The 23,879-nt window shown below is 56.7% G+C and overlaps 3 protein-coding genes across 3 annotated transcripts; all 3 read left to right on the top strand.

The window, feature by feature from the left end:
- Positions 1-1,049: 1,049 nt before the first annotated feature.
- LOC132084216 (heat shock protein 30C-like) lies at positions 1,050-1,959 on the top strand. Its single transcript, XM_059489278.1, has one exon. The coding sequence runs from the start codon at positions 1,065-1,067 to the stop codon at positions 1,812-1,814; it is 750 nt and encodes a 249-aa protein (XP_059345261.1). The 5' UTR covers positions 1,050-1,064; the 3' UTR covers positions 1,815-1,959.
- A 978-nt stretch (positions 1,960-2,937) lies between these two features.
- Positions 2,938-12,131, top strand: KAT2A (lysine acetyltransferase 2A). The gene is made up of 18 exons (XM_059489180.1): positions 2,938-3,262; positions 3,743-3,866; positions 4,766-4,911; positions 5,279-5,368; positions 5,507-5,688; positions 6,490-6,681; positions 6,764-6,870; positions 6,996-7,103; positions 7,190-7,326; positions 8,576-8,784; positions 8,855-8,981; positions 9,192-9,302; positions 9,392-9,535; positions 9,769-9,883; positions 9,973-10,009; positions 10,127-10,190; positions 10,394-10,478; positions 11,096-12,131. The coding sequence occupies exons 1-18, from the start codon at positions 3,035-3,037 to the stop codon at positions 11,287-11,289; spliced, it is 2,400 nt and encodes a 799-aa protein (XP_059345163.1). The 5' UTR covers positions 2,938-3,034; the 3' UTR covers positions 11,290-12,131.
- A 474-nt stretch (positions 12,132-12,605) lies between these two features.
- DHX58 (DExH-box helicase 58) lies at positions 12,606-17,151 on the top strand. The gene is made up of 12 exons (XM_059489200.1): positions 12,606-12,812; positions 12,889-13,090; positions 13,179-13,369; positions 13,575-13,691; positions 13,896-14,022; positions 14,102-14,284; positions 14,359-14,615; positions 14,723-14,872; positions 15,095-15,256; positions 16,021-16,211; positions 16,406-16,502; positions 16,654-17,151. The coding sequence occupies exons 1-12, from the start codon at positions 12,615-12,617 to the stop codon at positions 16,831-16,833; spliced, it is 2,055 nt and encodes a 684-aa protein (XP_059345183.1). The 5' UTR covers positions 12,606-12,614; the 3' UTR covers positions 16,834-17,151.
- The last annotated feature ends 6,728 nt before the right edge of the window (positions 17,152-23,879 follow it).

Genomic DNA, 23,879 nt, shown 5'->3' with positions numbered 1-23,879 from the left:
CCCGCTGCTGCCGCCGCAGGTTTTTATACCCGATTCCCCGGAGGCGTGGCATTGTCCCGCACATTACGTCAGCCCCGGGAGAAAAGCTCAGCCCTTTCCAGCCCGTTCCAGCTCATTCTTGTTACTCACCCGTGAGGAGAGGCAGGGCTGACGTCGTGCCCGGCATACCTTCGCCCTGACTCTCACAGCTTTGCTCTCCTGGCTTATAATTAGCAGCATCACCTCAGCCTCCGAGCGGGATGCCTGAGCCGCCCTTGCCAAAAATCTGTGCCCTTTGCGTTTCCCAGGCATGGAGTGAGTCTGGGCTCGTCTCCTCCGTGCCTCCCCCCGCCCTGCCCTGTGTTCCATTTCCCCCCATCTGTGCCCAGGTAGAGATCTTAGGTGAGACCAGAAGTCAGTCCGTGTCCCCATGCCCAGGTGGGGTGCTGAGGGGGTCTGTCTGTGTCCCCAGGTGTTCAGTGGGGTGTTTAGGGGTCAGCCCGTGTCCCCATGCCCAGGTGGGGTGCAGTGGGGTGCTGAGGGGTCTGTCTGTGTCCCCATGCCCAGGTGGGGCGCTGAGAGGTCTGTCTGTGTCCCCATGCCCAGGTGGGGCGCTGAGGGGTCAGCCCGTGTCCCCATGCCCAGGTGGGGTGTGCAGTGGGGTGTTTAGGGGTCAGCCCTATGCCCAGGTGGGGTGATGAGGGGTCAGTCTGTGGCCCCATGCCCAGGTGGGGTGCTGAGGGGTCAGGCTGGGAATGCCCAACAGGGAGAGGGGTCCCAGACAGTGAAAGGAAGTGCCTGGCAGCAGATGCCATGGGACATGTACAGGGGTGGGATCAGTTCCTGTACTGGCAGGAGTGATGAGCTCCTGGCACAGTGGAGCCTTCCTCCACCGAGCCCCAGGCAGGGAAGGGCTCTGTAGCCCCCCGGCCATGGCCCCACGGGCCCCGCTGCATCACGATGGCTGTGCAGAAACCCGAGCTCACGGCGGTGACTGCGGCTCCCTATTTGTGGCATGTGACCTGTGCCCAGAAACAGGCGCTGCTATTTTGGCTGGTGGATAATCAGCCTCTCAAAAATAGGCGATGGCTCCAGGAGGCTGCGTGGGGGGAGAGAGCATTCTGGAAGGGACACACCCCTGGGCAGGGGAGAATAAAACCCGCTGCTCCCCTTCCCCAGCCCAGCACTGCACGGAGCAGCAGCAGCACAGCCGGGAGCGCTCCTCTCTCGCAGCAGAGATGCTTTGCCGCCTGCACTTTATGCCGCCCATGTCCAGCTCGCTGTTCCCGTGGCTGGGACCCGTCCGCACCCTGTGGCCACATCCAGGCACCCTTTTCGCCGAGCTGGAGCGGGAGATGCGGCTGGAGATGGAGCGGGCTCGGGAGTTCATGAGCAGCGTGGAGCAGTACCTGAGCAGCGGCAGCAGCCCCGGCCGGCTCGGCATCGCCCCCAGCACCAGCGCAGCGCTGCCCCACAGCTCCGGGGACGGCTTCTCGGTGTGCCAGGACGTGAAGGACTTTGCCCCCGAGCAGCTGTCGGTGAAGGTGGTGGGCAGGAAGGTGGTGCTGGTGGGGCAGAAGGAGACGCAGAGCACGGACGAGAAGGGCTCCTTCTCCTACAAGTACGAGGTGCTGAAGCGGGAGTGGGACGTGCCCGAGGAGGTGGACGCCGAGGCGCTGACCTGCTCCCTGTCCAAGGATGGGCAGCTCCGCATCGAGGCCCCCAAGCTGGCACTGCCAGCCGCTCCCGAGAGGAATGTGCCCATCCAGATGGGGCCGGCGGTGGCACAGCAAGCTGGCAGCGCCGAGGAGGGAGCCGAGAGGGCCAAGGCGTGAAGAGGAGCGACGGGGACCAGGCTGAGCCTGGCGACAACGAGGGCAGCTGCTGGCCGCAGAGCGGGACCGCGCTATGGCCCGGGGCGTGGGGTCTGCCCGAAACATGCAGCTTTTTTTGATATGTAATAAATATTCCTAACTTTTATTTGTGTGGTTCCGGCGTTTCTGGTCTTGCTTTGCAGTGCTCCTGCCCGTGCCCACGCAGCGCAATGGGGAATGGGGCTGATCTGGCACCGGGCATGGCCTGGCACCTCTGCCGGGGGGAACGGGGCTGTGCTGGCACCGGGCATGGCCCTGGCACCTCTGCCAGGGGGAACGGGGCTGTGCTGGCACCGGGCATGGCTCTGGTAACTCTGCCAGGGGAACAGGGCTGTGCTGGCACTGGGTATGGCCCGGGCACCTCTGCCAGGGTGGGGAACGGTGCTGTGCTGGCGCTGGGCATGGCCCGGGCACTTCTGTCGGATGAACGGGGCTGTGCTGGCACCGGGCATGACCTCTGCCCAGCTCTGCCCTGGCAGAGGAGGATGAGCGAGGGGCTCCGGGCCATGAGGAGCACCGAGAATCCCCGGCAGGTCCCGAGCATCTCCCCGGGCAGCCTTGGCAGCGGTGGCTCCCATCCTCGGGATGCTGCTGGAACATTCCCGTGCCTGCCTCGCCGACAGTGCTGGAACATTCCAGGCGGTGCCCGCTCCTGCCCGGCGCTAATCCGCTTCCCCCGCGGTCAGAGGGGCGCGGTCGGTCTCTCATTAATGGCCCCGCGGGCGGAGCCGGTTCGCCGGTACCGGCCGGGAGGCGCGGCCACGCTCCGTGCCAGCCGCCCGAGCCGGCTGCGAGCAGGCGGAGGGCGGGTCACACACCGCGTTTGGATAACAGGCCGTGGCCCCGCTCCATATTTGCGGGAGGCAGCGGAGCGGTACCGGTTACCGGAGGGGTGCGAACGCTCCGCCGGGCACCGACAGCTCGGCATCGCCCCGTGAGGGGCTGTCGCGGTGGGTCGTCGCGACCGGACCTCGATCCTCTCTGGGTGGTTCGCGCCGCCCGCAGTGCCGAGTGGGAGCTCTGCTCCCGTTTGGGGCACCGGGTGACGTGAACCGGCCCCGGGAGCGCCGTCCCGGCAGCAACGGCCCCGCCTCTCCCGCCGCAGCGAACTACAACTCCCGGCGTTCCCTGCGCTCCCGGCGCGCAGGTGCAGTGCGCGCGGGGCGCACGCCGGGCCCGGCATGGCGGAGCCGGAGGCCGCGCAGCCCGGGCGGCCCCCGCCGGGCCCGGCCGCGGCAACGGCGGCCACAGCGGGGGCGAGCGGGGGAACGGCTGGAGGAGCGGGATCCAGCGACCCGGCACGGCCCGGGCTGAGCCAGCAGCAGCGGGCGAGCCAGCGCAAGGCGCAGGTGCGGGGCTTCCCCCGCGGGAAGAAGCTGGAGAAGCTGGGGGTGTTCTCGGCTTGCAAGGTGGGGACGGCGGCACCGGGAGGGAACGGAGGGCACGGAGGGCTGGAGGGGGGTTCGAGGCTGTGCACGAGTGAGGGATGCAAGGACGGGCATGGTGGGGGTGCAGGGGATACGGGAGTGGGGGTTCAGGGCTGTGCATGGGTGAGGGATGGAGGGTGAGGATGCTGACATGAGAGGGGATGCAGGAGAGGTGTAGGAGGGGAATTTAGGGGTGCAGGGGGGTGAATGGAAGGAATAAATGGACAAAGGATGCGGGATTGGGATGTACGTGGGGTACAAGTGCAGGATGAGGGTGCTGAGTTACCCAAGGGGGATGCAGGGATGTCACTGAGCAGGGGCTGCAGAGTTCTGGGGGAGTATTGGGGTGGTGGGGGCTGAGAAAAGCTGGGCTGGGTGAAGAGGGGTAGATGGGAGCCAGGGAAATCTTTGGCCACAGAAGGTGGCACCCACTGCAACAACCACTGCTGTCCTTATTCCCAGGCCAACGACGCCTGCAAGTGCAATGGCTGGAAGAACCCCAACCCCCCCACAGCCCCCCGAATGGACCTGCAGCAGCCAGTGACCAACCTGAGTGAACCCTGCCGGAGCTGTGGCCATGCTCTGGGTAACTCCTGTGGGACTGGTCCCTTGTTCTCACTGTGGTGAAATAGGAGCTTCTTTGAGCCAGATCTCATAAGCTTTTGGAAGTCTATTTCACACCCAAGATAGCTCAGCTACCTTAGAAGGCATAAAATCAGCAGGGTGGCTTCTGTTGCAGTGTTGGAAACAAAAAGGTTCTAATAAAAGGCAAAATAACAAACTCTTTATAGACAAAAACTAAGTGCAAAAAGCTCTCCTGCCCTTAGTAAAACACTTCACAAAAGCAATTAGTTTCTTTGTTCTCTTCTTTTTCTAGTAAATTCCCCAAGCAAAACTTTATGGCTCCTGTACAATTAGCTATCCTTAAATTTGAGGTGGAGTCCCCTAAGTCCTATAAGGTGTCTTTTCACTTGATTGAAGAGAAAAACTTCTAAGCTTATTTCCTTTTTAAGAAGACAAAGGATAGTTTTGTCTCTCCATCAACAAGAAACACATTCCTATTCTGTGGTGCTGATCCCTCAATGCCACTGTGGTGCTGATCCCTTGGCTTTCTCTTTGTGGTGCTGATTCCTTGGCCTTCTCTTTGTGGTGATAATCCCTTGGCTTTCTCTTTGTAGTGGTAATCCCTTGGCTTCTTTTTGTGGTGATGATCCCTTGGGTTTCTCTTTGTGGTGATGATCCCTTGGCTTTCTCTTTGTGGTGCTGATCCCCTGGTCTCTTGGTAGTGATGATCCCTTGGCTTTCTCTTTGTGGTGCTCATCCCTTGGCTTTCTCTTTGTGGTGATGATCCCTTGGCTTTCTCTTTGTGGTGCTCATCCCTTGGCTTTCTCTTTGTGGTGATGATCCCTTGGCTTTCTCTTTGTGGTGCTGATCTCTTGGCTTTCTCTTTGTGGTGATGATCCCTTTTCTTTCTCCCTGGCACAGCTGACCACGTGTCCCACCTGGAGAACGTCTCAGAGGAGGAGATCAACCGTCTGCTGGGCATGGTGGTGGATGTGGAGAACCTCTTCATGTCAGTGCACAAGGAGGAGGACACAGACACCAAGCAGGTGTATTTCTACCTGTTCAAGGTGAGTCTGGAGCTGGGCAGGTCTCACTGCCCCACTCATGGGGGGAAATGTGCAGAGTTTCTGGTCATTGTGGGGGTTGCTGTCCTGCTGTTTGTGCTCTGCTGGAGCTGGTGCTGAAGCTGTGAACCATCCCACAGCCCAGAGACCTGGAATGTTGACTCTCTTCTGGAGTCACTGCTCTCCTGGCCTGGAATTCCCTAGGAGGGGCAGTTCTAGGGGATGAGTGGGTGTGCTCCAAGGGCAGCACCAGTGCCTTCCTAGCTGTAGAAACTGGAGCAGCCCCATGGCAGCATTCAGCCACCTCTACCATTCCTGGAATATCCAGTTCCTGGGGCTCTTCTGACCGTGTCTGTTGGTGTCTTTGCAGCTGCTGAGGAAGTGCATCCTGCAGATGAGCCAGCCTGTGGTCGAGGGGTCCCTGGGGAGCCCTCCCTTTGAGAAACCCAACATTGAGCAGGTGAGGCTGCTGCACTGCCCTGATGGCTTGTCCTGTGTTCTGCTGCTCTTGCACAGTCCCCTCTCTCTCTGGGAGGCAGCATGGAAGAGCCCAGAGCAGCTCCTGGCACCCTCCCACTGTGCCATCCTCTCTCCCCAGGGAGTCCTGAATTTTGTGCAGTACAAATTCAGCCACTTGCCACCCAAGGAGCGCCAGACCATGTATGAACTCTCCAAGATGTTCCTGCTGTGCCTCAACTACTGGAAGCTGGAGACACCGTCCCAGTTCCGTCAGCGCTCCCAGAACGATGATGTGGCCACCTACAAGGTCAACTACACCAGGTAAGGAGGGCAGGGGGCCACTGAGCCAGCCAGCCTGGGGTCTCCCAGATTGTCAGTCCACCAGGAGAGCAGGCACACAGTGGGGCCAGTGCTTCTGAGTGTCAGCAGTGCCTTCATCCAGTCTGCTCCCAGCAATATTGTCCCAGGAGTGATATGGTTGCTCTGGGGTCTCTGGTTCTCTCTAGCTGCTCAGTGACCCCCAGATGTGTTAAAAAGTCTCTTTTCCCAGCCCAGCAGTTGAAGAAGGAGTCAGAACTCTTCATTTCTCTGTCTCAAGGTTGTTATTGTTTTTATCTATAAAATTCTTTCTCCTGGCCTGCTGAGGTCTGCTCAACAAGACAATCAGAGGCACACTGCCCGTCCTTTATCTTTTTATACTAAAAACTATGTATACAATATTTACAATTACTTCCCAATACCTATCACCTATATTAGACAGTGAGCTTCTACTCTAAACCAATCTAAAAGTGCCAACATCACAGCAGAAGATGGAGGCCAAGAAGAAGAAGGAGAAAGGCTGGACATGCCCAGATTCCTCCTGAACCCCCATTCTAAAAACCCCCAAAAATTATTTTTACACCCTGTGATAAATTCACTATCATTCTACTTAAACTTTCATGGCTTGTAAATCCTCATATAAGGTTGGTAATTGTTTCAGTGGGCTAAAATCAAAGGTACAGGTGGTTTTGACTCTGTGCCAAGGTCTCTGAGCCCCCTGGGCAGGAGCTCGAGTCCTCCAGGGCAGCCAGAGGAATTTCCTGGGTTCCAGCCCTGTCTCTAGAGCCCCTTGGTGTCCCACAGGTGGCTGTGCTACTGCCATGTGCCCCAGAGCTGTGACAGCCTGCCCCGCTATGAGACCACGCACGTGTTTGGGCGCAGCCTCCTCAAGTCCATCTTCACCGTGACGCGGCGGCAGCTGCTGGAGAAATTCCGTGTGGAGAAGGACAAGCTGGTGCCAGAGAAACGGACCCTGATCCTCACCCACTTCCCCAAGTAGGTGCCCAGTGTGGGGATGGCTGCTGGAGGGCACTCCTCCTTTGGCATGCTCGCTTGCTGATGTGCCACTCCCTGCCAGGTTCCTCTCCATGCTGGAGGAGGAGATCTACGGTGAGAACTCTCCCATCTGGGAGGCTGATTTCACTGTGCCAGCTGCAGAGGGTGCCCAGCTGGTGTCTCGCCCAGGTATTTCAGGATAATTCAGGATTTCCCCTCTCCCTCTGTTTGGAGGCTGAGGGATAAAGGGTTAAGGTGTGGCCGAGCATTTTCACAAGGCATTTTCAGTCGTGGGCACCATGGGTTTCTTGCAGCTGCAGTCAGCACCGTTGCTGTGCCCACCACTCCTCTCTTCAGCAAGAAGCTCAGCAGCAGCAGCTCAGCCACCAGCCTGGACACCACCACCCCAGAGCCTCTGCCAGGTAAGGTCACCTGAGCCCACTCCAGAAAGCTGGAACTGTCCATGGTGCCTCCCAGCACTGCATGTGCCACTCTGCTCCCGTGCCAGGAGAGAAGAGGAAGCTCCCTGAGAGCCTGACCCTGGAGGATGCCAAGCGGATCCGTGTCATGGGAGACATCCCCATGGAGCTGGTGAACGAGGTCATGCTGACCATCACAGACCCTGCTGCCATGCTGGGCCCTGAGGTGAGGCCTGGGGATGTTGGGGTGCCTCCATGGCCTACAGTGCAGCAGGCACAGGGCAGAGGCCTAAAGATAGGAAATGCCAAGTCATGGTGAATGGCTGGAAGCCCTTTCTTCTGCCTTTTGGACCCCTGCTTATCTCTGTGTAACCCCATAGGTCACTTCTCCTTAACCCCTGCTATTGGACAATTTCTGATCCCCCTATACCCTACATAATGGGCTGTTTTAGCCTGGTTCTGGAGAAGAGCTGTCCCTGGAACCCTTCATAGACTGTGGAGTGCCAGAACAGCCTTCTCCTCTCTTGCCCTGAGCCTGCCTGCCTGTGGCACCTTGCAAGCTAAGAGCTGGAATCACAAAGAGCTGATAATTACTAAAAGAGCTGATATTCCTTGAGCTTGCTAAGGTTGCTGAGAGCTGCTTGGGTTATTGGGCAGTCAGTCCCCATAAAGGACTGAGCTATCCGGCCCTGCAGCCTACTCAGAGGCAAACCTGCACTCAGCAGGAGGCTGAATTACTACAGAGCTGCTTTCCCCACGTGCCACGGTGGGGTGAGTGTTGGGGAAGATGAAACAGGAAAGCCTTATAAATATGATTGCCTGGCAAAAGATTTTGAGAATATGGAAACTATAAGTGAGATTGAAATGAAAGCAAGCTTTGAGGTACCTCAGTTACTGAACAATGGGAAATCCATGGTGTGGCCAGCTGAAGGTGATCCCCTTTTGATGGAACAGCACCCTCTGCTTGCAGACAGGTCTAAGGGTCCAAGCAGACCCTACTGGCTTGGCAGAAGGGGTCCAAAGAGGAGATTTTAGGATTTAAAATGTAACACAGTATGGTAATGTAGTGATTCTTATAGGCTGTATGTAAATGCTATAGGATTTGTATATTGGACTAGATTGGTTAGTGAGAATTAGAATATTCAACACAGAAGAAGATTTATTGTATTGTAACGGGAACTTCGCGCTCTTACCCTTTTAGGCTCTTGCCTTTTACTCTCTTACCCCTTTTACTCCCTGATGCTTTTACTCTCTTACCCTCTCATCCTCTCTCCCCCTCTTTTCTCTCGGGCCTGCTCTGAGCTGTGGCTGGCAGCCTGCACCCAGGCCCTTTGCAATAAACCCCAAATTCCATGATCTGGCTTCAGAGATCTCTCACCTCTGTCCGTCCCGACCGTCCTACCCCCGACACTCCTACAGGTGGGCTCCCCCAAAGAGGGTGTGCAGCGCCAGTGACCCCCCCTCTGTGCCCCCAGACCAGCCTGCTGTCGGCCAACGCGGCGCGGGACGAGACGGCGCGGCTGGAGGAGCGGCGCGGCATCATCGAGTTCCACGTCATCGGCAACTCCCTGTCGCAGAAATCCAACAAGAAGATCCTGATGTGGCTGGTGGGGCTGCAGAACGTCTTCTCCCACCAGCTGCCCCGCATGCCCAAGGAGTACATCACCCGCCTCGTCTTTGACCCGTGCGTGCCTGGGGGGTGCCTGGGGGCCGCTGTGGGGGGCTCCCCTCACCCTCGGCCGTGCCGCCCGCAGGAAGCACAAGACCCTGGCGCTGATCAAGGATGGACGAGTGATTGGGGGCATCTGCTTCCGTATGTTCCCTACCCAAGGCTTCACGGAGATTGTCTTCTGTGCTGTCACCTCCAATGAGCAAGTGAAGGTGAGAGAAGGGAGGTGGGCACGCAGGTGTGCCCCCCCAAAGCCTGGCGTGGGCAGGATGGTCTCTCAGCCCCCTTGGGCAGCCAAACCTGCTCAGCACTGGTCAACCCCAAGCTGTTGCTCCAGGTCATCTTGCAGCTGCCATTTCCATGGGTGGGAGGGGGTTGTTTATCCCACCTGGGGGGTCTCTGTCTCATGGTATTTCCCCAAGGGCTATGGGACACACCTGATGAACCACCTGAAGGAGTACCACATCAAGCACAACATCCTCTACTTCCTCACCTATGCAGATGAGTACGCCATTGGCTACTTCAAAAAGCAGGTGGGCTCCTTTCCCTGGGAGCTGCTCCCAGCCCTGCTGCACACCTACCCCCTCCCACCTACCCCTTCCCACCTGCCCCTCTCCCCTAGGGCTTCTCCAAGGACATCAAGGTCCCCAAGAGCCGCTACCTGGGGTACATCAAGGACTACGAGGGGGCCACCCTGATGGAGTGTGAGCTGAACCCCCGCATCCCCTACACCGAGCTTTCACACATCATCAAGAAGCAGAAGGAGGTATGGCCCAGGGGTGGGCACAAGGGTAGGTGACTGCCAGCCACCCCCTGAAGGCAGAGGAGAGGTGTGGGGCTGTGCTGGCTCTGAGAGCAGACTTGCAGAGCAATGAGGGAGCACTGGTGGCGTTAACACTGGCTGGGGTTATCTCTGGCCTTGCATGGTGGGTTTGTGGGGTCCTTGGAGCATCCTGCAGCCCCCATTCCTCTGCTCCCTTCCATCCCCATTCCCTGCAGATCATCAAGAAGCTGATTGAGAGGAAACAGGCTCAGATCCGCAAGGTGTACCCAGGCCTGACCTGCTTCAAGGAGGGCGTGAGGCAGATCCCCATCGAGAGCGTCCCTGGCATCCGTGAGTCCTGGCAGGGGTCTGGCAGGGGGCTCTGCCCTCCCTCCCCATGGCTGCAGAGCAGACATGGTGACACTGATACTTTATTCCAGGAGAAACAGGATGGAAACCACTGGGGAAGGAGAAAGGGTGAGTGCTGCTGATGAAGCAGCAGGGCTGGGGGCTCAGCTCAGGCTGTGCCTCAGCCTTGGTGTTTTCCTGCCCTGGAGTGGAGAGAGGCTGATGGGCACTGGCTTTGTCCTGCAGGAAGGAGCTGAAGGACCCAGACCAGCTCTACAACATGCTGAAGAACCTCCTGGCCCAGATCAAGGTGTGGGCAGGAAAGGACCCTCACTGTGGGGTCCCTGTCCCCCTGACAGCCCTCAGAGCTGCCTCCCTTGGGACGGGCTGTACAGGGCTTTGCCCTTGGGGACAGCTGGGGTGACCCAGGTTGGGGGGAGAGCAGGACCCCTGCGTGCTGGAGCAGCCAAGGGTTGTGTGTTCATTGCTCCAACTGCCCCCTCTTCTCCCCAGACCCACCCCAGTGCGTGGCCCTTCATGGAGCCGGTGAAGAAGTCAGAGGCACCAGACTACTATGAAATCATCCGCTTCCCCATTGGTAGGTTGGTGTGTCCAGCACCCCGGGGCAGGATTGCAGAACAGGGTGCTGAGAACCCCACATGAATCAGCAGAGGGGGCTGAGAACCCCACATGAATCAGCAAAGAGGGCTGAGAACCCCATAATAATGAGCAGAGGGAGCTGAGAACCCCACAATAATCAGCAGAGAGGGCTGAGAACCCCATATTAATTAGTAGAGGGGGCTGAGAACCCCACAATAATCAGCAGAGGGGGGATGAGAACCCCACAATAATCAGCAGAGGGGGCTGAGAACCCCACAATAATCAGTAGAGTGGGCTGAGAGTCCCATAATAATCAGCAGAGAGGGCTGAGAACCCCACATTAATTAGTAGAGGGGGCTGAGAACCCCACAATAATCAGCAGAGAGGGCTGAGAACCCCACATTAATTAGTAGAGGGGGCTGAGAACCCCACAATAATCAGCAGAGAGGGCTGAGAACCCCACATTAATCAAAGGACTCACGTTTGGGGCAGTGGGAGCCTCGGGAGAGTCCTGAATGAGAAAGGGATGAGTTGGGACCCGTGGCTGATGCCCAGCTCAGTGACTGGGGGGGATGCAGAAGCCTGGGGAGGGATCCTGACCTGTGCCACCTGCAGACCTGAAGACCATGACGGAGAGGCTGAAGAACCGCTACTATGTGACCAAGAAGCTCTTCATCGCTGACCTGCAGCGCATCATCACCAACTGCCGCGAGTACAACCCGCCCGACAGCGACTACTGCAAGTGTGCCAACACCCTCGAGAAGTTCTTCTACTTCAAGCTCAAGGAGGGAGGGCTCATCGATAAGTAGAAGGGGCTGGCCTGGACCTGCTGTGGCCTCCCAGTGGGAGGGACAGGGCTCCTTGTGGAATCCAGCCCCACTGTTTGTGTTGGTAGGAGCTGCTGGAGGGATTGGTGCTGCTGAGCAGCCTGGGGAGCTGGGCTTTCCTTCTTGGGGAGCCACAGGGGCTTGGGGGGCTGGTGCTTTTATCCCTGAGGTGCTCCGGCTGCCTCTCCTAGGGAATGGGGCTGAGGCTGGAGCTGCCCCATCAGGATCTGCCCAGGGCAGGGACAGCACTGAGCTCCCACCTCTGCCTGGGGAGGGGGAGCCCCCTGAGCCCTGTGCATCCCCCTTACCTGGGATCGTGCCTTCTGCCCTGACTCCCTGTGACAGGGCAGGGGCGCACAAGTGCTTTGGTTTCTGCTCCGTCCACGTGCAGGCAGCCCCTGCCGCTCACACTGAATGTAGGCGGGCTCAGCCCTGCTCTGTCCGCGGTGCTGCTCCTGGGCCGGGCCCTGCTGGGCAGGGGGCTCTGCCCTGCTCACCCAGCTCCTGCTGCCTCTGTCAGCCCTTCCCTCCCTCCCCTCCCGGGGCAGGTCTGCCTTCCCTGCCTGTGCTGCCAGCTGGGCCGGGGGGGCTGCCAGCCCCAGTCCTGCCCCTCTGAGTGCCAGGGGCACAGGGAGGGTGGCTGCCTGGTGCTGTGCTGGCCTCTGCTCCCTGCCCTGCTCTGGCTGGCAGCCACCTCTGCTTGTCCCCTCCCTGCTCCCCGCCCCTTTCCCTGCCCTCCACTCCCCCATTTCACTTGACTGGTGTTTTCGTTGGTTTGTTTGTTTGTTTGTTTGTTTGTTTTTTTAATAAATGTCCTTGTGCAAGCCTTAGATCCATCCTTGGGGCTCACCCCGGCATGGTGGGCAGGGGGGACAACCGGGGATGTTCTGAAGGGTGTTGGGGAGGGGAAGAGGAACAGCTCAGGATGGGGAGAATGTGAAGATCCCCATGGACGGGTTGGGGTGCACTGGGCAGAATTGGGGTGTAGGGTGTTGACAGGACACAGGGGTGATCTGGGTGCGGGGAGGTTCTGTGGGAGCTCCACTCGCTTTTGGTTTCGCTTCCAGTTGGGAGCTGGGGCTCCTGGGGGATCCCCGAGCCAGCCGGCTCGGCTCAGCTCGGCTCGGCTCAGTTTTCCCCAGCTCGGCCGGCGTGGCCCCCCCTTGCTGTTCCTTCCCCGTGCTCCGCCCGCCGCTCTCGGCACCGCCTCCAGTTTCGTTTCCCGGTGGCTGCGGCGGCTCCGGGACGCGGAGCTGCGGGGAATGGAGCTCCGGGACGCGGAGCTGCGGGGAATGAAGCTGCGGGAAATGGAGCTTCAGGGAATGGAGCTTCAGGGAATGGAGCTCCGGGGGTACCAGCGGGAGGCGGCGGCCCCGGCCCTGAGCGGCCGCAACAGCATCGTCTGGCTGCCCACCGGAGCCGGCAAAACCCGCGTGGCCGTGCACGTCTGCCGGCAGCACCTGGAGAGCCGGAGGGACGCCAAGGTGGCCGTGCTTGTCAACAAGGTGCTGCCCTGCCCCAGGACCCCCACAGCCACCCTGGTGGTGCTGGCTGGTGCTGAGTGTGGTCCTGTGGGCACAGGTGCACTTGGTGGACCAGCACACCGAGAAGGAGTTCCACGTGCTGCAGGACAGCTTCAAGGTGGCGTCCATCAGTGGGGACACCAGCCACAAAACCTTCTTCGCCGACCTGGTGAAGAAGAGCGACGTTGTCGTCTGCACAGCGCAGATCCTGCAGAACGCCCTGGTGAGCACGGAGGAGGACGTGCACGTGGAGCTGACAGGTGGGCACCAGGTGCAAATACTGCTGGCCCCACAGCCATGGCTGAGCCCCAACCATCTCACCTTGCTCCCTTCCCTGGCATGGAGCAGATTTTTCGCTGCTGGTGATAGATGAGTGCCACCACACGCACAAGGACGCCGTCTACAACAAGATCATGCTGAGATACCTCCAGCACAAGCTCCGTGGGGAGCAGGACCTGCCACAGGTCCTGGGGCTGACGGCATCCCCTGGCACCGGGGGGGCAACATCCTTTGAGGGGGCTGTAGAGCACATCCTGCAGGTGCGTCCTGTGCCCCCTGTGCTGTTCCAGCATGGCTTCCCCTGCGGTTCAGCAGGGTGTTCCTGGGCATGGGGGTTGATGCCCAGGTTTGTGGGTGCTGGGCAGCTTGGAGGAGTCATCCCCAAACTCACCAGTTGAGCAGCACGTGCTGCATTGTCCTGGGCAGCTCTGGGCTCAGGGTGGAAGCAGGGTCTTTCCCTCTCAGATCTGTGCCAACCTGGACACTGAGAAGATCACATCGGTGCAGGATGAGTTGCAGCACCTGCAGAACCACGTCCCCCAACCCAAGAAGCAGTATGACCTGTGCCAGGAGAGACCACAGGTGAGGGATGGCTGCTCAGAGGCATGGGGCTGCTCACTGGGTGGAAGATGAGACCCCCCAAGCCCTGCTGTGTGAGGCACCTTCATCTGCTTTGCTCAGTGTGAAAAATCAGACCCAGAGCTTTGGTGCTGGGGGATCCCACAACTGTTCTGGGCCATGCAAGCAGCCACAATTCCCACGTCCTGAGCCCCTCTCTGCTGCCAGGACCCCTTTGGTGAGCAGCTGAAGAAGATGATGGTGCAGATCCAGCAGTTCATGGAGAAGCCGGATTTCTCACGGGACTTTGGCACGCAGATTTACGAGCAGCACATTGTGGAGCTGGAGAAAAGAGGTGAGGCTGTGCCAGGGAGGGTGTGGCAGGGCTGAGCCATGGGGACAGGCTGTGACTGCCCTGTCCCCTGCCCTGGCAGCTGCAGAGATGTTTTGTCGCAAGACGCGCGTGTGCGCTGTGCACCTGCGCAAGTACAATGACGCTCTGCTCATCAACGACACCGTGAGGATGGTGGATGCCTTCCAGTGCCTCCAGCAGTTCTACAGCTCTGAGAGGGACAAGAAGGACCCCACTGAGCAGTTCCTCACCACCACCTTTGAGGGTAACAGGGGGGCCTGGAGGGGGGTGATGCTGGCTGCATTTGGGGTGTCCCTGACGCTCCTGTCACCTGTGCAGAGAACAGGGCGAGACTGCAGGAGCTTGCTGGGGATCACCGCTATGAGAACCCCAGGCTGGCCAAGCTGGAGGGGATCCTGCGTGAGCACTTCCAGCCCCTGGGCACTTCTCGTGGCATTGTGTTCACCAGGACAAGGCAGAGTGCCCACAGCCTGCTGAGCTGGCTGCAGAGCACGGCCACGCTCCGTGGGCAGCACATCAGGGCTGCCGTCCTCACCGGCGCTGGCTACAGCAACCAGACCAGGCACATGACACAGGTGAGTGCAGAGAGGGTGGGCAGCAGCTGCACCGACCCAAATTTGCACATTTTGGGGGTCTCAGAGCCCTACACAGCTGCTGAGGCATCACCCCCTTGTCTCCCCAGAATGAGCAGCAGGATGTGATCAAGCAGTTCCGTCAGGGAGCCCTCAACCTGCTCTTCTCCACCAGTGTGGCCGAGGAGGGCCTGGACATCCCCGAGTGCAACATCGTGGTCCGCTATGGGCTGATGACCAACGAGATTGCCATGATGCAGGTGCTGCCCAGGCTCCCTCTGGCCCTGCCAGGATCCCCCAAAGCTGCAGGGGTGGGACGTGGGGGCGCTTGCATTCCCTGCAGGCAGCTCCTTGGGGATGAGCCCATCTCCATGGCAAGGCACAGCAGAGAGTGGAGGTGGCTCCATCCTCACAGGGTAGCACAGAAGGGTTGGCTGTGTCCTTTTATCTATTGACTGCAACATTTGGACCTTGCCCTGCAGGCCCGGGGCCGTGCCCGTGCTGAGAACAGCGTCTACTCTGTCCTTGCCAAAGCCAACACCAGAGAGGTGACCCGAGAGCTGCTCAATGAGGACCTGGTGGAGCTGATGAAGAGGGCGATCCAGGCAGTGCAAGCCATGCCTGAGCAGGAGTACTTCCAAAAGGTGGGTGCTGGGTGCTGCTGTGGGTCTGGCAGGGCCAGGCAGCCCTTGCTGCCTGCTCTGTGTCAGGGAAACACCAGATCCTGGGATGGGGTTGTGTGGGGCACGCCAGTGTGTGCCCATCCTGCCCTGCCCTCCTGCTCTGTGCTGATGATGCCTCCCTCGTTATCCGTGGATTCTGCCATCTGTCCTGTGCTACCCCTGTCCCCCCACTGTGGGAATCCACAAAATCAGAGGGTTTTGGGAAAGCTGCAAAAGGCAGGCCTCAGAGGCAGCAGAACTGTGATTAGAGCTAAGCAGCAGCCATGAGATAGGTCTGCAGAAAAATTATTTAGAAAGTAGAAAAACAAGGACAAATAGAGCTATGGTCTGTGTATTAATGCTGATATGTTGTCTAGAATAACTCTCTAAGCTACAGAAAAGTTTATCTAGCAAGATATTAAGAAGTTTGAAGCTTAATATTGGAGCTCTGTGTAAAGCTTACACAATTTATTGTATTCAAAATAAGCAAGCATTGTTTTAACCAAAGGGACGTGTGCTTATAGTGATTGGATAGAACTACTGTCAATGTGCTTTTGCTTTGTGTGATTGGTCAAAAAACTTAGGAAGTAAGTTGTAACATTAAGTTCTTGGTCTGCTGCCTGGGATGTGAGCTGATGGCATCTTCCCATTGTCATAACAATGTAATGAGACTGATGCTGGAAAATAAAACAGCTCAAAACAAAACAAAAAAACCCCGGCTGGTGATACCTCTGTGTTCCCCCCAGATCCAGGAGCTGCAGAGGGTGGCTGTGGCCAGCTGGCTGCTGAAGGAGGCCAGGATCAGCGAGCGCAGGCAGCTGCACCAGGCGTCTGCTGTTTGCCTGTACTGCATCAACTGCAGCAGGGCCGTGTGCCGGGGCAGCGACATCCGCACCGTGGAGGGCATGCACCACGTCAATGTCAACCCCAAATTCGGGTAGGGGGCTCGTGGGCAGGCACAGGGGTAAGGGGAGTTATTGGAATAATACCAATATAGCCATTGGGATGTGCCTGAGCTTGTCTGGCCCTGTAGAACCAAATAGCAGCACTGTGGTGTTTCACCCCACAGACACTTTTGGCTGGCTGGGTGTGTGGTGTTTGACCCCAACCCTGGTGGCCCCTTCCTTCCAGGTCGTATTACAGAGTTTCCTCTGGGAAAATACAGTTCCAGAGAGCTTTCAAGGACTGGGAGCCCGGCTGCCGCATTTCCTGCAAAGACTGCAGCCAGGTGAGCACCACAATTCCCCTGTGTCTGTCCCCTTGCGAGCTGTGCCCTATGTGGGCTGTGGGACACAGAGGTGACTGTCCCCTCGCTGTGGCCCTGCAGCCTGGGGACGCTGTGTGTGCCTTGGGTGACTGTCCCCTCCCTGCCCACACAGGACTGGGGCATGGAGATGCTGTACCGCCAGGTGAAGCTGCCTGTCCTCTGCATCAAAAACTTCGTGGTGGAGACGCCAGCAGAGAAGAGGAGGTACAAGAAGTGGGGGGCTGTGACGTTCCCCATCGAGGCCTTTGACTACGTGGAGTATTGCTCTGGCACCTACAGCCTGTCCTTGTAGCACAGGCTCTGTTCAGAAGAGGACCATTCACAGGGTGCTTTCAAGGTGCTACATGGAAAGGGGAGACTTCCTCAACCCTTGGACAGAGAGCCACGGCTCACTCCTCTTTCTCTTGCTGGTCTGAGCCCCAACAGCACGTCCCAAGCTGGATCCCATGGCTGCTGAAGGAGCTTTGCTGCACCCATGTAGAAAGGATGAGATGCTGGGATTGAAAGCCACCCAAACCTTGCTCCCCATGCTGCTGCCTTCTCCTCCACAACCCTGCCAGGAGAACCATCATTTCTGTGGGTCCAGGACACTCTGATTTATGAACTTGATGACTCCCCATTAAAACACACATGCTAGACTGAAGAGGAAGGATGGCTGCATCCCTTATGGCAAGAGCTGAGTGGGTACAGGAGCCTTTGAGGGGGGAAAATTGCCCCAGAGGCAGAACCCACTGTACCCTGTGCCCGCAGAACAGGCGTCTCCAGGGCACAGTGGAGTCTGTGAGGCTGCCCTGGCAGACAGTGCCCTGCGTGACCCATCTCACCCACCCAAAACCGACCCTTCCTGAGATGCAGAACGAGCCAAAACCCCTCTGGAACAGCCCCAGGGGTCCCGGGGGGCTCCGGCGTCCCCTCAGATTCACCTGGGATTGCCCTGGGCAGCGTCTGAGCTGTGAGGGAGCCAGGAACGGGATTGGGTGCAGGAACGGGCCGGGTTTGGGGCGGGGGATTCGGTACTGAGGGATTGGGTACCGGGGGATCCATTCAGTACCGGGAGATTTGGTACCAGGGGCATTTGGTACGAGGGGATTCATTTGGTACCAGGGGGATTTGGTACGAGGGGATTCATTTGGTACCAGGGGGATTCAGTACTGAGAGATTTGGTACCGGGGGATTCGTTTGGTACCGGGGGATTTGGTACCAGGGAATTTGGTACCGAGAGATTCATTTGGCACCAGGGGATTCAGTACTGAGGGATTTGGTACCGAGGGATTCATTTGGTACCAAGGGATTCATTCGGTACCCAGGGATTCGGTACCGGGGGGATTCATTCTGCAGCTAGGGATTCGGTACAGGGGGATTAAATCGGTACCGAGGGATTCGGTACCAAGGGATTCATTCAGTTTCAGGGGATTCGGTACCGGGGGATTCATTCGGTACCGGGGGATTCGGTACCGAGCCCCGGACCGGCCGTGCTGCCCCGCCGCCGGCCGCTAGAGGGAGCCCCGTACCGGGTTGGGGGATGCTCGGGGAACCGGGAAACGATCCGGGAGAACCGGGGAATGCTCGGGGAACCGGGGGATGTTCGGGGAACCGGGGGATGTTCGGGGAACCGGGGAATGCTCGGGGAACCGGGGGATGTTCGGGGAACCGGGGGATGCTCGGGGAACCGGGGAATGCTCGGGGAATCGGGAAACGATCCGGGAGAACCGGGGAATGCTCGGGGAACCGGGAGATGTTCAGGGAACCGGGAAACGATCCGAGGGAACTGGGAAACGATCCGGGGGATACTCGGGGAACCGGGAAACGATCCGAGGGAAACAGGGGATGCTCAAGGAACCGGGGGATGTTCGGGGAACAGGGAAACGATCAGAGGGAACCAGGGGGTGTTCGGGGAACCGGGAGATGATCCGGCAAGTACCAGGGGATGCCCGGGGAAGCGGGGGATGTTCAGGGAATCGGGGGATGATGCGGCGGGGCCCGGGGATGCTCCAGCGAGTACAGGGGGCTGCACCTGCGGCTCCAGGCGTGTCCCTTCCCCGCGGGACCCTGCCACTCGTGCTGCTGCTGGCCCGGGGACCCCCCTGCGGATGCTCGGATGCTCGGCAGCTCGCGGGGAGCTGCAGGAGGACAAGGACATGAGAGGGCACCAGAGGCTCCCGCGGCGCCAGGCACACAGAGCCCGCTCCCAGGTGGACATGGCCCCGGGGAAAGCCAGCTCCTGTGCATCAGAAACTGGGTAATGAGGCCATTGGAGTTATTTGTAGCTCCTCTGGGCCGGGATGGCCTCTCCTCCTGCTCCCCAGGCAGGATCCCTCCCGCAGGGACCCCAGAGCGTTTTGCTCAGCTCAAATTGCCCTGATTTGTGCTTGGAGAATTCAGGTTGTGAGTTGGCCCGGTGGGGGCCCACAGCACTGGGTGGTGCAACCTCTCACCAACCCTGGCAGAGCTGTCTGTCCTTTTGGGACAGCCCCAAACCAGAATTTCCGTAACAAAACTTGCCCCTTTTTGATATTATGGAATATGAGACCAGGACAGCACTGTGAGTCTCTGTGGGCTTTGCAGGTGGGTTTGTATCCATCCTCTGCTTATTCTTCCCTCTGCATCCCTGCTTTAACACCATCTGCATTTGATTTCTCCTTCCCAGGGGCTCGGTCACCTTGGGCCTGGCAGCAGGGAGCAGCTGAGCTGCAGTGATCACTGCTGTGACCTTGCTCTGTGTCCATCCTCCTGAGCCAGCATCCTTCAGGGCTGGCATCCTCCAGAGCCCGTGGCCCAATCCCAGGCTGGGAGAAGTCTGTGGCTCGGAGCACCTTTGATATCTCAGCTCCAGTGATGTCCCAGCCATCACTGTAAGCAGAGATGGGCACCACAGCAAACAGCTGCTGCAGCAAGTTCTGGCGGCACAAACACCCTGAAGGGCACCAGGATGGGCACAGCCCCAGCAGCTCCTGTGCCCTCCTGCCCCAGCACCCCCCGTGCCCCTGGCTGTGCTCACAGGGTCAGGGCAACGCAGCAATTTATTTTCCACAGCTCATTTCATTTGTCAGCAGGGCTCTGTCAGAAAGCTCTGATTCCTCTCTTGAGGCACCAGCTGGAAAACCTCGGGCTCCTCCACCTGGCAGAGCCTCGGGTCTGCCCCAGGGTGGAGTTTGGTGGGGTTTAGTGCTCAGCCTGTTATCAGGAAGGAGCCTGAGATGTGACTTGATTCCAAGGGTCTTCCTGGGGAGAAAACTGCTGGGTGTCAAAGGGCCCTGTAGCTTGGCACACAGAGAGGAATGATGAGAACTGGGGCTGAAAGATAAAGTCAGGCACATTGAAATGTGAAATCCGGGGCAGGTCTGCAGCAAGGAGGGCACAGAGCAGCTGAAGCAGGACCCCAGGCACCTTTATCAAAGAGATAAATACAGGTGGGGATCCTGCCCTGAGGGTGCCTCCATCCTGCCTCGTGTTCCTGGCCCTGGCAGCAGCAGGACGAGCTGCAGGGGTCTGGTGGTACCATGGGTGAGGGGCATGGGGACTGAATTTTGATTCCCAGGCACATCCAAAAATCTGGATAATGCAAAATGTCTCCTGAAGAGCCTGGGAAAACATCAGACCCTGAGATGGCCTTTCCTGGGACAGCTGGAGCTTCCCTCTCTGTACCAGGGGAAATTCCAGTCTTCAGAAATGTGGCATTTTTGGGGTTCCCAGATGGAGGAGGAATTGAGAATCTGACTCTGTGTTCTTAGAAGGCTAATATAATATATAATATAGTATAATATAATATAGTATAATATAATATAATATAATATAATATAATATAATATAATATAATATAATATAATATAATATAATATAATATAATATAATGTTACATAATATAATATGTTACATAATATAATGTAATATAATGTAATGTAATATAATGTAATGTTATATAATGTAATGTAATATTATATTATATACTATTATATTATATACTATTATATTATATACTATTATATACTATTATATACTATTATATTATATTATATTATATTATATTATATTATATTATATTATATTATATTATATTATATTATATTATATTATATTATATTATATTATATTATATTATATTAATTATGATGCTATACTAAACTGTACTAAAGAATAGAGAAAGGATACAGACAGAAGGCTACAAAGAATGATAATGAGAACTCCTGACTCCTTCCAGAGTCCTGACACAGCCTCACAGTGATTGGTCATTAAGTCAAAACAATTCACATGAAACCAATCAAACATGCACCTGTGGGATAAACAATCTCCAAACCACATTCCAAAGCAGCAAAACACAGGAGAAGCACATGAGATAATATTGTTTTCATTTTTCTCTGAGGCTTCTCATCTTCCCAGGAGAAGAAATCCTGGTGAAGGGATTTTTCAGACGATATGATGATCACACAGAAAAGTGCTTGTGGTGGAGGAATTTGATCTCCAAAAGCAGAATCCCTCTCCCTGTTTTGTCTCTGCATGGGAGCCTGTGAAGCATGCAGGGTGTCCCTGTCCTGCAGCAGGAGTTAATCCTGCCTGTTGGCATGTCAGGATGCTGCTGGATTAAACAAGGGGATTAGCATCAAACAATTTCCCTCGCGCCCCGAGCGGGAGGCAGGAAATATAATCAGTGCAGGTTTATTCTGTTTAGGTTCAAACAGCTCCCTGGCACGTGGTGTGTGGTGCCAGCCTGGCAGGGGCACCAGGATGGGGATGGCAACACCAGGGGTTGCCCTTCCCAAGGGAATCAGGGAGGTGCCCCTGCTGCTTGGCACTCTGGTACCCACTGAATCCTGTGCCCAGTGTGGATCCCACCAGCCCAGCCTTGAGGTGCCAGTGCAAAGGGGCAACCCCAGCTTGGGGAAATGTCGGAACTCAGCGCATCCCTCTGGGTGTCCAGAATTGCCAGGACCCCTCTGGGGGCCCAGAGACCCTGGCACACGGCCCAGAACACCTGGGGATTTGATTGTGACCCCTGGAACAAGCTGCCAGCTTTGTATGAGGACCTGAAAGTCACAGAGGTTTGAATAGTATAATAATAAAATTATCACAGGGTGGAAATGTAGATTTTGGGATTTTTGGTATGGGGGTTATGGGGACAAGAGGGAGGAACTTGGGCGTGTTCAGCCTTTCTCCTTCCTCTTCTTCTTATTCTCCATTTTCTGCAGTGATGTTGGCACTTTGGGATTGGTTTAGAGTAGAAGCTCACTCTCTAACACAGGTGATAGGTATTGGGAATTAAGTGTAAATATTGTACACGTAATTTTTAGTATAAAAAACTAACACCACCCCAAGGGTTGGAAACAATCACCAGCTTTGTGTGAGGAGTTACAAGCCACAAGAGTTTGAGTAGAATGATAGTGAATTTGTGACAGGGTGAAAATGTAGAATTTTGGGGTTCAAGAGGCAAGATGGAGGAATCTGGGCATGTCCTGTCCTTCCTCTCCTTCTTCTTCTTGTTCTCCATTTTCTGCCGTGATGTTGGCACTTTGGGATTGGTTTAGAGTAGAAGCTCACTGTCTAACATAGGTGATAGGTATTGGGAATTAAGTGTAAATATGTTATATGTAGTTTGTAGTACAAAAGGACAACACAGAGAGTGCCTGTGGCTGCCCTGCTGAGCAGACCTCAGCTGGGCAGAAAGAAAATTTTATAGATAAGAATTGATAAACAACCTCAAGACAGAAAACTGAAGAGTCCAGACTCGTTCTTCTGCCACTCAGGTGAAACAGAGACATCCTGCACATCTCAGGGCAGCAATTAACAACCAAAACCCGAGAGGGAAAGGGCTGCAGCCCTTCCCTGGGTGTCCCCAGGAGGGTACAAAGCCAGGATTGGGGAGACTCCAGCCCCACAGAGTCACTGAGCCCCCTGGCTCTGTTCCCTGGCTGCTCCTGCCAGCCTGGCTCAGCTGTGGATGGCACAGCACGGAGCAGCCTCGCAGATGTAAAGGCAAATCTGTTTTCCCAACAGCTCCTGGGTTCCCGAGCCAGGGAACGGTGCTGCTGCTCTGATCTGATAGCAGCAGTGCTGCAGCCTGCCAGCTTCATCCCACCTGTGATCCCAGGGCCCCTGTCAGCACCAGGGCACAACCCTGTGCTCTCAGCCACTTAGAAAAAGTAAAACAAACCCCTCAATCCTGGGGTTTTGATGGAACTGCTCGTGCAGCACTGGCTGGAGCACAACAACCCCATGCCTGGCAAAGAGACGACTTCTCTTCAGACCACAGCACTGTGGGAGCAGCTGGACTCACATCCCTGAGCACTCACTGGCCCAGATCCTTTGGTCCCTGGAGGTTTCTTGGCTGCTTTCCTCTAAGGAACATTCCCAGGGCAGCCAAGTCCCTGGTCAGCTGAGAGCAAGCCCATCACACATGCCCACCTTGTTTTTCTAGGAAAGGGCTAAAAATACCATCCCAGGGCTGTGTGGAAAGGCCTGGGCAGATCCTCAGCTCCTGGGAATCAAATGATTTACAGCTCAGAGCCCGTGTGTGACCCCTGCAGGGGCAGGGACAGTCCCTGGGCCAGGGCACGTCTCTGTGGGGCAGGGGGGCTGCAGATCCCCCCTTCCTCAGCACTGCTTGGGGTGGCCACTCTCCTTCTTGACATTTTTACGTGACAATTTGAGCTGGATGTGGCAGGGAGGGGACGCAGCGCAGTGGGGTGAGACCCAGGCACAGTCTGGGGCCTGCAGGGACCCCCTGGCACGAGCTTCAATATCAAAAAAAAAATTCCCCAAACAGAATTTCATGCACTAAATCTTAGGGCTGCAATTCTGCTGAGGCTTGGCTTTATAATTGGATCTGTCAGAAACCCGTCACACTTAATGTGCAGCTGCCAGCCTGCCTGCAACTCCTCAGCTCTGCTGGGCAGCGGGAAATCTGCTCCTGGGATTTTCCAGCTTCAGGAAAGGGCTAGTTTGTACCCAAACCTCTAATCCTAGGAGCAGGGCAGCCCTAGTTTTAACTCGAGGTGCCTCAATTTCCCTCTGTGCCAGAGAAGGTGGTGGGATGGGGATGATGCTGGTGAGAAATGGGAGCCCGGTGTGTGAGTGTGTGCTCTCCACCTGAGTAATCCAACCCTTTATGCAGTATTTGATTAAAGGCCACAAAACATATTATCTTTGATTCTTCCACTTTATTTTTGTTGCCTTCATTTGTCCCTTGGAGATGAGAGAGTTGCCCTGGTGCTTATTAGTCACAAAGCCCCAACCTCGCGCTGCGTTCCTGCTATCTGAGAAATGAATTATTAATGGTGCATTAAACAGAGACTGGAAAGGGGCCCTGGGACACTGATAATCAGGAGCTAATTGAGGAAGAAATGA

The sequence above is a fragment of the Ammospiza nelsoni genome, chromosome 26, assembly GCF_027579445.1.
Source record: "Ammospiza nelsoni isolate bAmmNel1 chromosome 26, bAmmNel1.pri, whole genome shotgun sequence".
NCBI classification, from domain to species: domain Eukaryota; kingdom Metazoa; phylum Chordata; class Aves; order Passeriformes; family Passerellidae; genus Ammospiza; species Ammospiza nelsoni.
Note: the sequence above shows the minus strand (reverse complement) of the source record. Positions and strands in the feature narration are given on the sequence as shown.

Bases quoted from the DNA above. Each gene is read 5' to 3' on its own strand.
- LOC132084216 (XM_059489278.1), top strand. From the start codon at position 1,065: ATGGCTCCAGGAGGCTGCGTGGGGGGAGAGAGCATTCTGGAAGGGACA.
- KAT2A (XM_059489180.1), top strand. From the start codon at position 3,035: ATGGCGGAGCCGGAGGCCGCGCAGCCCGGGCGGCCCCCGCCGGGCCCG. The intron at 3,867-4,765 runs GTAACTCCTGTG...TCCCTGGCACAG, and splicing joins GAGCTGTGGCCATGCTCTGG to CTGACCACGTGTCCCACCTG. The intron at 10,479-11,095 runs GTAGGTTGGTGT...TGCCACCTGCAG, and splicing joins AATCATCCGCTTCCCCATTG to ACCTGAAGACCATGACGGAG.
- DHX58 (XM_059489200.1), top strand. From the start codon at position 12,615: ATGGAGCTTCAGGGAATGGAGCTTCAGGGAATGGAGCTCCGGGGGTAC. The intron at 12,813-12,888 runs GTGCTGCCCTGC...CTGTGGGCACAG, and splicing joins TGGCCGTGCTTGTCAACAAG to GTGCACTTGGTGGACCAGCA. The intron at 16,503-16,653 runs GTGAGCACCACA...CTGCCCACACAG, and splicing joins CCTGCAAAGACTGCAGCCAG to GACTGGGGCATGGAGATGCT.